This window comes from Mustela lutreola, chromosome 4 (genome assembly GCF_030435805.1).
Source record: "Mustela lutreola isolate mMusLut2 chromosome 4, mMusLut2.pri, whole genome shotgun sequence".
Lineage (NCBI taxonomy): Eukaryota > Metazoa > Chordata > Mammalia > Carnivora > Mustelidae > Mustela > Mustela lutreola.
This window is the reverse complement of record NC_081293.1, coordinates 57864775-57878357: the sequence shown is the minus strand read 5'-3', so window position 1 is coordinate 57878357 and position 13583 is coordinate 57864775. Positions and strand designations below refer to the sequence as shown.

General features: G+C 36.6%; 1 protein-coding gene across 4 annotated transcripts in view; it reads right to left on the bottom strand.

Annotated features, from left to right (window-relative positions):
• The window catches only part of HERC4 (HECT and RLD domain containing E3 ubiquitin protein ligase 4), a 121510-nt gene that overhangs the window by 15451 nt on the left and 92476 nt on the right, over positions 1 to 13583 (bottom strand). For all 4 annotated transcript variants that reach the window (XM_059170114.1, XM_059170115.1, XM_059170116.1 and 1 more), the window contains 4 exons: positions 12614 to 12712; positions 10919 to 11086; positions 10546 to 10689; positions 33 to 199 (listed from right to left, as the gene is read on the bottom strand). In XM_059170114.1, coding sequence (XP_059026097.1) covers positions 33 to 199; positions 10546 to 10689; positions 10919 to 11086; positions 12614 to 12712 — 578 coding nt within the window. The remainder of the gene's footprint in view (positions 1 to 32; positions 200 to 10545; positions 10690 to 10918; positions 11087 to 12613; positions 12713 to 13583) is intronic.

Sequence of the window (13583 nt, the reverse complement as noted above, 5' to 3'; positions counted from 1 at the left end):
TATTAAAACCCTTGTCACATTTTGTAACTAACCTTCCAACATCAGGTACTAGTTCCTTCAAATCATCCAAGGATGGCTTCTTTTTTAGCAGTTTCTTATACAAAGCCAAAGGAAAATGGAGGTCCACAATAGTAAAATTATAAATTGCTAATCCACAGATAACACCAATCAAGTGGAACAAATCACTGTCTTCAAATGTCTAAAGATAACAGAAAAAAAAGGGGAAAGATGTGTTTTCTCCAAGTTTTAAAATACTAAATTCTTCTGATGACAAAAACATATATTTATAATAGAAAAATTTGAAGATATAGGAATAAGTACTGAATAATAACAAGGGAAAAGCTCATTTTCAATCACATCTCCATGGGATAGTATCACGATTAGCATTTCTGCACATTTCCATCCAATATATTTCCTTTTTAAAAAATATTTTATTTATTCACTTGAGAGGGAGGGAGAGAGAGAGAGAGAGAGAGAGAGAGCAGGAGCAAGGGGAGCAGCAGATGCAGAGGGAGAAGCAGATTCCCTGCTAAGCAAGGAGCCCAACCTGAGGCTTGATCTCAGGACCTTGAGATGGTGACCTGAGCCAAAGGCAGACACTTAACCATCTGAGCCATCTACGTGCCCCCCAACCCAATATATTTCCACAAAATAAAGATCTAGCTAAAACCAGACTACATGTATAACTTCACAAGTGGCCTTTTCCCCAGAAATACAAGCATTTCCACATCATTAAGCATTAAATTAATAAATGAAATGACTACTAGAACATTTAATCTGATTTAAATTACACACTTTTAAAATTTGGAAAACAAAAAGCATAAGAAATTGTAATCACTTAGAAACAAGAATTTAAACAATATTATGTATTTCCATTCACTGTAAGTTTAAAAACTAGATTAAAAATATAGTGAAATTTTCTCCTTTGTCTAATCACAAGTATTTTCTTGTATCATTAAATATTCTTCTAGAACATGATTTTTACTTTTGTACTTTTATTTTATTATTTTTTAAAGTAGGCGCCACAGCCATGGAGCCCAGAGTGGGGCTTGAACTCATGACCTAAGTGAGATCAAGAGCTGAACACCCAACTGAGTCACCCAGCAGCCCGCATAGTACATGATTTATTTTTTAGAACATTATTTTTTAATGACTGCATATTGCTCTTACAAAAGTACCAAGGTCTGCTAAATTAGCTATTTTACTGTAGTTGGATATTTGGATTTTTAAATCAATGAATCATTATTTACCCCAATCTTTATTCAGTGAGCATGACAGTTAAGAGAAAAACATTTTTTATGAGATTTGGAGCTCGACTTAGCTCATTCGTTATCTAGCCTCAGATAAAAAACAGTATTTATATTTATAAGGTTGTTGTGAGGATGAAATGGTATTAATGCATGCAAAATACTTTCAACTCAGTTCCTGCAGCACATGGTAAAGGCATAATAAATGTTAGTTATCCCATAATATTCAAAATAAGATGGTATCGTTTCTGCACACACACACACACACACACACACACACATTTTTAAGACTTTATTATTTTAGAGAGAGCGACTGTGCACAAGGGGGTGGCATGTGTGAGCAGAGTGGGGGGGAGGGGCAGAGGAAGAGGCAGAGAATCTCAAGTGGACTCAGTGCGAAGCATGGAGCTCACAACCCTGAGATCATGACCTGAGCCATAACCAAGAGTCAGATGCTTAACCGACTAAGCCACCCAGGCGCCCCCTTTGTCCACAGTTTGGAATATTTGCTTAAGAAAAATTCTGCTTTGGGGGAGCCTGGGTGGCTCAGTGGGTTAAAGCCTCTGCCTTCGGCTCAGGTCATAATCCCAGGGTCCTGGGATCGAGCCCCGCATCGGGCTCTCTGCTCCGCGAGGAGCCTGCTTCCTCCTCTTTCTCTGCCTGCCCCTCTGACTACTTGTGATCTCTGTCTGTCAAATAAATAAATAAAATCTTAAAAAAAAAAATTCTGCTTTGTAAGAAGATTTTAGAAGTAAAATGACAGTTAAGCATGCCTCAAAACTTTTTGTTCACACCTATTCCAATTTACTCTGACATTTGTAATCTAGGAAAATGTCTATCTTTCCACATTTTCATCTGTATACAAACAAACACGCATTTCTACTTGAGTTAAAAAAATGAAAACTTGGGGCGCCTGGGTGTCTCAGTCACTTAAGCATCCAACTCCTGATTTCAGTTCAGATCAAGATCTTAGGGTTCTGATAGTGAGTCCCCCCTCCATCAGGCTCCACGCTGGATGGGAAGACTGCTGAAGATTCTTTCTCTCACTCTGTCCCTTCCCAAACACCCCCCAAAAAGAAAAAAAGAAAAAAACTTGTTTTAGTATATACTTTTGTCTACTAGTGATACTGAAAATGAGGGATTTGTGTGTAATTGTGAAATGCCTCTTTGTATTCTTGGCCCATTTACCTTTCAGGAGCCAGTGTTATCTTTCTTTGGTGCAAAAAAGACGATTTTATTACAGCACGGATCCGTGGGCAGAAAGAGCTGCTGTCGCTAGTATTTTCTTATATATATTTATATTTGAATTCTTCATATACCAGGAGTTAATATTACCCTATGTCATATTTGTTAAATATATTCCAGACTGCTATATGCTTTTAATAATCTTGATTTTGTTATGCATAACTGTCACATTTTTCCCCAGTGATCAAATCTTTTTCCTCTGTGATGTCCTATAACTGTGTTTAAGTTTAGAAAGTCCTTTTTTTAAATAGGGCAGATTGAATAATGTGTTAGTTAATCTCTCTTCCTCCTGAAATCCCTGTAAATGAGAATAAAGGAATAAAAATGATATACACCCATAAGCAAAAAAGAATAGGGATGGTTTTAATATCATTAAAGAGATGTTAATATTTTAAAATATGAAAAGTAAGACAGATGGCTGGTACCTGATTCAGTAAAGCAGAAGAAACTTAAACAGTAGATTGCTAAGAGAAAAGCCAATGAGAAGCTAATTTGTACTTCACGCTGAAGAACTGGAAGTACCAAAGAAATAACTTTAAAGTCAAGTAGCTAAGCTAGCTCAGCTGGTAAAACACAAGACTCTGAAAGTCAGAGGTACTCAGGTAGGCTGAAAACTCGTACAAGTGGTACTTGCTTTTCTGGAAAGGATGAGCCAAAGTGGCTCTGGATTCTCAAACAAGTGATACCTTTAAAACAAAGGGATCAAAGGGTTCAAGGGGATAAAGAGGTACAAACCTCTAGTTATAAAATAAGTCACAGGGATATAAACTGCAGCACACAGAACATAGTCAATAATGTTTAAAATAATTTTGTATAGTGACAGATGATAACTACACTTACCACAATGAGCACTCCATACTGTACATACATGCTAAATCACTATGTTATATACCTGAAACTAAAGTCAACTATTCTTCAATTAAAAATGTAATTTAGGGGCGCCTGGGTGGCTCAGTGGTTTTTAAAGCCTCTGCCTTCAGCTCAGGTCCTGATCAGGATTTAGCCCTGCATCAGGCTCTCTGCTCAGCCTTCTCTCTCTTGCCTGCCTCTCAGCCTACTTGTAATCTCTGCCTGTCAAATAAATTAATAAAATCTTAAAAAAATAAAAAATAAAAAATAAAAACGTAATTTAAAAGATTAAAATGTAAAATACACACACAAAAAACAAGATGATCAAATGAAGGTATGTATAGTTAACAATGAGAATCCTAGCCTCCCTTTCCAGTGTTCAGAACACTACCAGAACACTGGTAAAAAAAAGTCTAGTCAAAGAGTAAAAAACACAAAGAGTGAAAAATTATGTATGTTGACATTTGAGGGTTCCCTCTTCAAATGCCCATATCTAATCACTCTATGAATGGGGACTTTAAATGATAATGTGTATGCCCACAGGCACTGGGTGGCTCAGTTAATTAAACATCTGTGACTCTTGATCTCAGGGTTTTGAGTTCAAACATGGTGTTGGGTTCCATGCTGGGCATTGAGGGGTTCCATGCTGGGCACTGAGCCTACTTGGGGAAAAAAGAAAAAAATATATATGCACATCTAAGTAGCTTTTCAGTGTCACATTCTTAAAAATGTGAATAAAAAGTCAAGGGTCAGGGGCGCCTGAGTGTCTCAGTGAGTTAAAGCCTCTGCCTTCGGCTTGGGTCATAATCTTGGGGTCCTGGGATCAAGCCCCACATCGGGCTCTCTGCTTGTCGGGAAGTCTGCTTCCCCCTCTCTCTACCTGCTTGTGATCTCTGTCAAATAAATAAATAAAATCTTAAAAAAAAAAAAATCAAGGGTCAGAAGTAAAAGACAAAAGAAATAAAAGAAACCTGGAGGCTATAATTGTTTTGGTGGGGGGAAAAAACCAAAAAATTGTCAAACAACAATAAAAATATGCCCCAAATTCAACAAAACTTATGAGGCATGAAAAAAAAAGATACACGGCCCATTCATAGGAAAAAAAGAAATCCCATAAATGTTGAGACATTGAATTTACTAGATGAAGATTTTAAATAAACTGTTTCATTTTTTAAAAAAAGATTTTATTTATTTGAGAGAGAAGGAGAGAGCATAAGCAGGGGGAACCACAGAGAGAGGAAAAGCAGGCTCCCACTGATCAGGGAGTCCTGATGGTGGGCTTGATCCCAGGACCCTGAGATCATGACCTGAGCGGAAGGCAGACACTTAACTGACTGAGCCACCCAGGTGCCCCTAAATCAACTCTTTTAAATATACTCAAATAGCTAAAGGAGACCACGGGGGCAGGGGGTGGAGGAAGAGAACAGAACAGTACTGTCTTATCAAATAGAGACTATAATAAAGAGATAGAAATTATGGAAAAGAAGCAAGCAAAAATTCTGGAGCTGAAAAGTACAATAACTGAAACAATTCACTGGAGGGGTTTAAGAGATTTGAGCAGGCAGAAAAAAGAATCCACAAACTTGAAAATATGTCAGTTGAGATTATCTACTTTGTAGAACAGCAGCAAGAAAAAGGAATGAAGAAATATGAAGAAAGTCTATGATACCTGTGAGATACCACCAAGTGTACCATTATACAAGCAGCAAAGGGCCACAAAGAGAGGGAAAAAAAGAGACAGAAAGAATCTTTGAAGAAATGGTTGAAAACTTCCTAATTCTGATAAAAGACACAAGTCTAACACCCAAGCAGCTCAACAAACTCCAACTATGACAAACTTTACATCCACATTAAGACACATTTAAATCTAAGAGTTGAAAGTTAATTATGACAAGTACTGAAAGCAGGCAAAGAGAAGCAACTCACTACACAGTAGGGCTCTTCAATGAGACTAAGAGCTGATTTCTTTTTTTTTTTTTAAAGATTTTATTTATTTACTTGACAGAGACAGAGAGATCACAAGTAGTCAGAGAGGCAGGCAGAGAGAGAGGAAGAAGCAGGCTCCCTGCTGAACAGAGAGCCCGATGCGGGGCTCGAACCCAGGACCCTGAGATCATGACCTGAGCCGAAGGCAGAGGCTTTAACCCACTGAGCCACCCAGGTACCCCAAGAGCTGATTTCTAATTAGAAACGATGCATGCCAAAAGGCAGTGGGGATGACATATTTAAAGGGCTGAAAGAGAAAACTTCCAATCAAGAATTTTATATCCAGGAACTCTCATATTAAAAAAACAAACAAAAAAACAAACTGAGTTTGTCGCTACTAGACCTTCCTTACAAGAAATGCTCAAGTCCATCAGCTGAAAGGAAAGGATGCTACACAGTAACTTAAAGTCATACAAAGAAATAAAGAACTCTGCTAAAGGTAGCTACACAGGTAAATATACAAGTTAAAATTACAGTATTTTTGATTTATAACTTTTTTCCTATATAAGGTTCAAAACTCAAATGTATAAAATAATTACAAATCTACATTAACGGGCACACAATGTATAAAGCTGTAAAGTGTGACAATAACAAAGAGAAAGGAACAGAGCTGTTCTAGGAACAGTTTCTGTACACTACTAAAGTTGATATTAATTCAAACTAGACTGTTGTAAATTTAAGGTGTTAACTGTAACCCTCAGGGCAAGAACTAAGGAAATAATAGATCTCTCTCTTGCTCTCTCTCAAATAAATAAAATTTTAAAAAATATATTTTATTTATTTGACAGACAAAGATCACAAGTAGGCAGAGAGGTGCTTAGCAGGGAGCCCAATGTAGGGCTTGATCCCAGGACCCTGAGACATGACCTGAGCCGAAGGCAGAGGCTTTAACCTACTGAGCCACCCAGGCACCCCTCAAATTAAGAAAATCTTTAAAAACAAACACAAAAACAAGCAAACAGCTTGAAATGTAAATGAATTAAATTCCATAATCAAAAGGCAGAGACTGGCAGAAAGGATTTTTAAAAAACAAAGCCCTGTTCAATGATAGCTGGTCCCTAATTTACAATGTTTGACATGATTTTTTGGTTTTACAGCGGTGCAAAAGAGATCTGTACCAGGAGAAATCATACTTCAAGTTTTAAATTTTGCTCTTCTCCTGGGCTAGCAATATGCAGTATGATAATCTTGTGATGTTGAGCAGAGACAGTAAGCCACAGCTCCCAGTCAGCCATGCAATCATGAGGGTAAACAAATAATACACTTAAAATCCTTGTGCTTATACAACCATTTTATTTTTTCACTTTCAGTACAGTATTCAATAAATTAGGTGTGATATTCAACACTTGGTTATAAAATAGGCTTAGTGTTAGATGATTTTACCCAATTGTAGGCTAATATAAATGTTCTAAGCATTTTTTTAAAGATTATATTTATTTGAGAGACAGAGAGAGCATGACTAGGAGGAAAGGGGCAGAAGGAGAGGGAGAAGCAGACTCCCCACTGAGCAGGGAGCCCAAGCAGGGCTCAATCCCAAGACCCTGGGATCATGACCTGAGCCAAAGGCAGACACATAAACCAACTGAGCCACCCAAGTGCCTCTGTACTGAGCATATTTAATGTAGGCTAGGCTAAGATACAATGTTCAACAGGTTAGGTGTATTCAATGCCATGCTGAACTATAAAATTTCCAACTTACAATGGGTTTACTGGAACACAACCCCATTGTAAGTCTAGGAAGATCTGCATATGCTGTCTATAAACCTCACTCCAAATCCAAAGACACTAGATTGAAAGTGAAAGTTTGAAGAAATGATATGCCTAGTAAATAATAACCAAAACAGAGCTGAGTGGCTATACTAATATGAGACAAAAATAGACTAAAATAAAAAAGCGTCAATTTTCAAGAAGATAATAACATTTAAAAACGTCTACATACCTAACAAAATAACTTCAAAATATATGAAGTAAAAACTGACACAATTAAAAGGAAAAATACAGTTCTAAAATAACAGATGGAAGTTTCAATATCCCACTTTCAATAAAAGATATGACAATCAGACAGATGATCAATAAGGAAATAGAGAACTTGAAAAATACTATAAAACAACCATACCTAATTGTTGTAGAACATTCCATTCCACAACAGAATACTCGCTTCTTAAGTGCATGTGGAACATTTTCCAGGAGAGAACATATGTTAGGTCAAAAACTAAGTCTCAATAAATTTAAAGAGACTAAAATCATAAAAGGTGTATTTTCAGACCCCAAGAATAAAACTAGAAATCAACAGTAAGTTGATTGGCTCAGTGGCTCAATGGTTTAGCTTTTGCCGTTGGCTCAGGTCATGATCCCAGGATCCCGGGATCGAGCCCTGCATTGGGCTCTCTGCTCAGTAGGGAGCCTGCTTCCCCCGCAATCCCGCCTGTCTTGTGATCCATCCCCGACCCCTGTCATATAAATAAATAAAATCTTAAAAAAAAAAAAAAAAAAAAAAAAGAATAGACAAGTCCATAAGACAGATAGTAGAGTAGTGGTTGTCAGGGGCTGGAGGGAGACAAAATGGAGAGTAATCACTTAATGTGTACAAGTTTCCTGTTGAGGTGATGAAATGTTCTGGAACTATCTGTGGTGATAGTTGCACAACAATGTGTGAATATACTAAATGCCACTGAATTGTACATTAAAAAAAACTCCTAAAATGGTCAATTTTTGTTTTATGAGTTTTACCTCATTAAGAAATATTTATAAGAACATACGGCCCTCTGCATTCTCCCTCTCCTTGTCAGTCAGGACTGAGCTTTTAAAAGATTTATTTATCTGACAGACGGAGATCACAAGTAGGCAGAGAGGCAGGCAGAGAGAGAGGGGGAAGCAGGCTCTCTGCCGAACAGAGAGCCCGATGCAGGGCTCGATCCCAGGACCCTGAGATCATGACCTGAGCCGAAGGCAGAGGCTCAACCCCCTGAGCCACCAGGCGCCCAGGAGCTGAGCTTTTAGCCAGTTTAGGAAGAAGACTGACTATTATGCAGGGTCAACTGAGTAAATATCTTGAAGATGCTAGCTATGAACTTTCTGTTTTAAGTCCCGTAAAATAGAAAAGGAGGCTAGAGTAAGTTCAATGACGTTTGCACAGTTAGAAGTATCAAGGGGTGCGCGTGGGTGGCTCAGTCAGTTAAGCGCATGCGTTCAGCTCTGGTCATGATCTCAGGGTCCTGGGATAGAGCCCTGCATCAGGCTCCCTGCTTAGCAGGGGGTCGCTTCTCCTACTCCCTCTCCCTCTGCTCCTCCCCTCACTCATGCACACTTTCTCTCAAATAAATAAAATCATAAAAAAAAATAATTAGAGGTATCACTATGATCTTGTGTCTGAAAACCATATATATGTTGGACACCATGAGATATGTACATGTGTGTATACATATTTACAGCTCCTAGTTCTGTCTGCTGAGAATCTGAAAGCAATGACTCCCTGGTAGTAGTGAGTATACTTAGCATCCAGAGCGTGATTTCTAAATACCACTTCCACCTGAAGAAGTCAGGGCTTTTAAGGAGAAATGTATACTAAGGCTGGAGTAAACACAAGAGTTTGGAACATTTGTTGTACTAAATGTAAAGAATTAATTAAGGAAAAATAGGGACATGTCAAAAGTACACAAGAGAGGAACCAGTTCAACAGGACTTCCATTGGTCAAAACAAGATATAACTGAAAAGTCTCACAAAGATCCGTGATAAAGCTTGCTAAGACTGCCGCTCCTCTGGTTTCAAAACAATATCCCTCTGTAGAACTGAATAAAGGCCCACAGAACTCTTTGTGTTCCTACCAGGACAGGCCTCCAACTTATGTACCCTCTCAAGTTCTATCTGCCATATCATTAACAAACTACCCTAAGAGACCAAGCCAAGGAGATTGTAATTCAATCAGATTGTCCACCTACTGGGACAATTAGGTGGCTTACTCGGTTAAGTGTCTGCCTTTGGCTCAGGTCATGATCCCAGAGTCCTGGGATTGAGCCCCATGTCAGGTTCCCTGCTCGGCGGGATGTCTGCTTCTCCCTTTGTCTGCGCTGCTCCCCCCAATCCCTGCTTGTGCTCTCTCTCTCAAATAAATAAATAAAATTTATAAAAACAAAACAAACACTCCAACCTATAGAGCTCTCCCTAGACAAAGATGGGATAATATGAGCATCAATAAAGATAATAACTACAATGGACTAAAAACATCAAAAATATTAATTTATTCATGGGAATAAATAATATTTGAAAACAAAACTAAAAAACACATGGTCACCACTGAATTATGCCAATGAACAGATTTATTCTTCTGCAAAATTAGCAACTCAAGTAAGAGAATCCTTCCCCATATGAATTACACTACTAAAGAACCAAATAGTAGATGCAGGTATATTTCTCAATATAGAAGTATCCAAGCCAATAAAATAAAAAGAAATTAAAGAGTAGCACCATTTTTACAACCTAATAAATTAATGAATGTAAGCATTGATCATCAATGACTGCTAACATCACAAAGGACAGTGAGCCTCCTGAAACAATAAATAACACAACAAGGTTTTTAGAACCAATAGTAAATATTCTATTAAAATTTCTTTCAACTCATTCTATAAATGAACCATCTCCCAAGGGTAGCAAATTTGCTCTATAAGGGAATAGAGGGTAAATATTCTAGGCTCTGTTGATCATAGGGTCTTTGTCTTAACTATTCAACTCTGCCTCTTCCAGTTGTAGCTAGAAAGCAGCCATGAACAACAGGCAAATGAGTGGAAATGACTTTCTCTACAAGAACATGTATGGAGAAGAACTTATCTTATGGACTATAATTTGCTGAGTAGTTACCTCTGCCCTAAATGATAAGGTAGAGAAATCAATGACTGCTAATAATAAATTAATTTTTCCCAGAAGAAAAGTTTATCTGGTAATTATTATTTAATCCTCAAATTTCAATCAGCAGAAGGAAAGGTCACTGTCACTCTCAGGCTGACTACTCCTTTAACTTATTTTGCTAATCTGAAATGTGTCAGAAGTATTAAGGTGTTCTGATGACTCTGAGTCCAAAAGTTTGTAATATTTCAAACTGTAATAAAGCAAATCTCTGAATGTTAGGAATCTAGTAATTTTTATTTACTGAGTCAACTTGACACATGTAGGTATACATACACAGGAATATACACAGAAATAATTTAGACAGTTAGACCTCACCTTATCAGAAAACCAAATGAGCCTGGAATCTTCGTAATATCTAAACATGCCATACTTAGGATCCAACAATTCCCTCATGATGAGCAAGAAAAATTCTTTGCGTACTCCTCCTGCATCAACAGCATCTTCTCCAACAAATATAACCTGAAACAGCATAATGTAAACACTGAATGTAAAGAAATGGAAGTATATTCTGAAGAGCTGAGAGACCGTAACATGTAATTTATTAACAATAAATGCTCAGCAATTAACAGTTTTAAAAAATTTAGAAGTTTTATTAAGTTTCAAAGATACTTATAAAACTTAATTTTTTAAAACTATTAACTGCTGAGCATATATTGTAATATATATGTAGTAGAAAACGTCAAATTACCTTGAGTGGCTTTTTGTAGTCTATATTCTTTGTTTTCCTAAGGACTTCCATTGCATCTCCTACAATATTTTCTCTACGCACGACCAGAATTAAGCAGGGATTCACAGATTCAATCACTGGGAGAAAAAGAGAGGAGACATTCTGTCTGTGGGCCTGGTCAATAGCCATCTAGAAAACAAAAGATTAAAATTTTAATAGCGATGCTACAAAGAAACTAATGTGACTGGGTAAGCTAACTTCTACCTATTGATTATAATCCTATATGTATAATTCCTACAATAGTAGCTACACTACTGAATTCACAGACCACCTAACACAGTTACTTAGTAAAGCATAAGAGCTTAATAAAACTGTATTCTCAGCATAAAGTGTCCTTTTGAATGTGTTTATACTGAAGTATAACTAATGATACCATTAAGCAAACACGGAAATACAGTATGGTATATCTGAACACTGCTATTTCTCAAAAAATAACTGGGATGAAGAGTGAGAAGAAAAATAAAACAGCATTAAAACAACCTCCAATGATTTTAAGGAATAGCTTGGCTAAGTAGTATTACAGAGATTCATCTAGAAGAGTGACCGCCACATGTGCTCACAAACCAAGCATCTGGCCTTCACCATCTAAAACCTTTGTTTTTTTCCCTATGTTTTTTCCTGTGTTCTTGTTCTAACATGGAATATACTATATATTAAAAGCACGAAGCAATTATTGTTTTAACAATAACCATCAAAAAACTGCTTTGCCAGCTGTTAGTATAAACCCTACAAAAATATTTATTTCTTGTGTTGATGAAAATGGACAAGCACATCTCTAAAATTCCCCCAGTATTTACGATTTAAATATCTGGAGGCATTTAAAGTACTAAATGCATTTATTTTAAGGAATGAAAATAATTATCAAAATTGGGCAGGGGAATAATTTTTCAAAGCATTTTTAGAATATTAAGTGCTCAAGGTTTCTTCCCAATCTTCTCTTAGTCCTTAGCTTCTACAGTCTGATACTCTATACCAGAAAACAGAACTCAAAAACTTTTTAATTTACAGGCTCAAAAGATAAAGCAAATCTACTGTAGCTCTCAAAGTCATATATATATCAGTTATAAAAATTCTCATTATAAATGAAAAAATGTTCAACATAAAACAGAGCACATGGGAGGAGAAAGGGGAAGGAGGAGCAGGAGATGACCAATCTTAGGCAAATGCCTTATTTATTACTAAAAACTTCTTCAAGGAAACTTTGTATTCTCCCCTAACAAGTGATCAAATGTCCTTTATTTTACATCATCTCACCTCTAGTTACTCCCATCTTTTTTACCAAGTATATAAATATGGAATATATAATGAAACAAGATTTGAAACAAGTCAATGTTTATCAAGTAAAATAGTAAAACTGTTTACAAAGGTTGCATATTTCTATAACAAAAAAGACTTATACTTTTTAGATATAAAATGATTAAAGGCTAAACTATTCTATTTTCATTTAAATATAAAGAAGTAGCTCTCATAAGAATATTCCTATCACATGCAACAGTCCTCTTTAGAAGGTACCAAAGGTACTTTGCAAAAAGCCAGACAGAATGTTCCCAAGGATTACTGACTGTAGGCAAACTTGAAATATTCACTTTTAAAAATCTTACAGAAACAATTCAAAAACCATTCCTAATCAAAATACAGTATTAAACTATATTTTACCTGCATCTGTAACACTGCATCTGTTTGTAACAGAGTAGTTTTTGCTTGGGCATCAAATACAAATGGATATGTGCAGATTGTAACAGGGATATCTGCCAACTGGAAATAAAAAATTAACATATTAGTACAAACTGATTTGTGATATATTTTTTTGTAGGTACTGTCATTTCTTTTAAAGCTGATCACATTCTTGGTTTATTCACTTAATTGCTGCTCAGGAATTATAAATAAAACATACTTCTTACTTCCAAATATGGAAAGTTTACTGATAATCAGATGAGGCACTGGAATAACCCCAATTCCCAACCAATAACCCTGATTTTAGGAGGGAACTGTATACTTAAAAGTCCATACAATTGTAAATTACAAGTATCTCCTGTTTAGCATATATTAACTCCGAGATTCAGTGAGTTAGGTTACAAACATATTCTAAAACTGGGGACTTCTAGGGCATCTAGGTGGGTTAGTTGGTTAGATGTCTGACTCTTGATTTCAGCTCAGGTCATGACCTCAGGATTTTGAGATGCAGCCCCCTCTCAGGCTCCATGCTGGTATGGAGCCTGCTTAAAATTCGCTCTCTCCTCCTTTTCCTCTCGCTCTCTCCTCCACCCTCTTAAAAATAAAAATAAAATAAAATTAGGGGCTCCTATGTTAACCCAGTTCTTCTATTTTAGGTCTACTCTAGCAACTGAGGCCAGTAATAAGCAATCTGATTGTCCATTTAACAGATATTTACTGTATTTCATTAGTGTGCCAACAAGTTCAAGAATCTTTCATTCATTCAACCTACAAAGCACAAGCATTATTTTCTCTCAACCTTTAACGTTAAGAAAACTGACCTATTATTGCCATTATCACACATTAATCACTTTACAATTATTCATCCTAGCAAGTAATACAGTGATTGACTGACTGCTAAGTATTTTAACAATGCAGAAAAATACAAAGAGCTATGAATTTCCAGTCACAG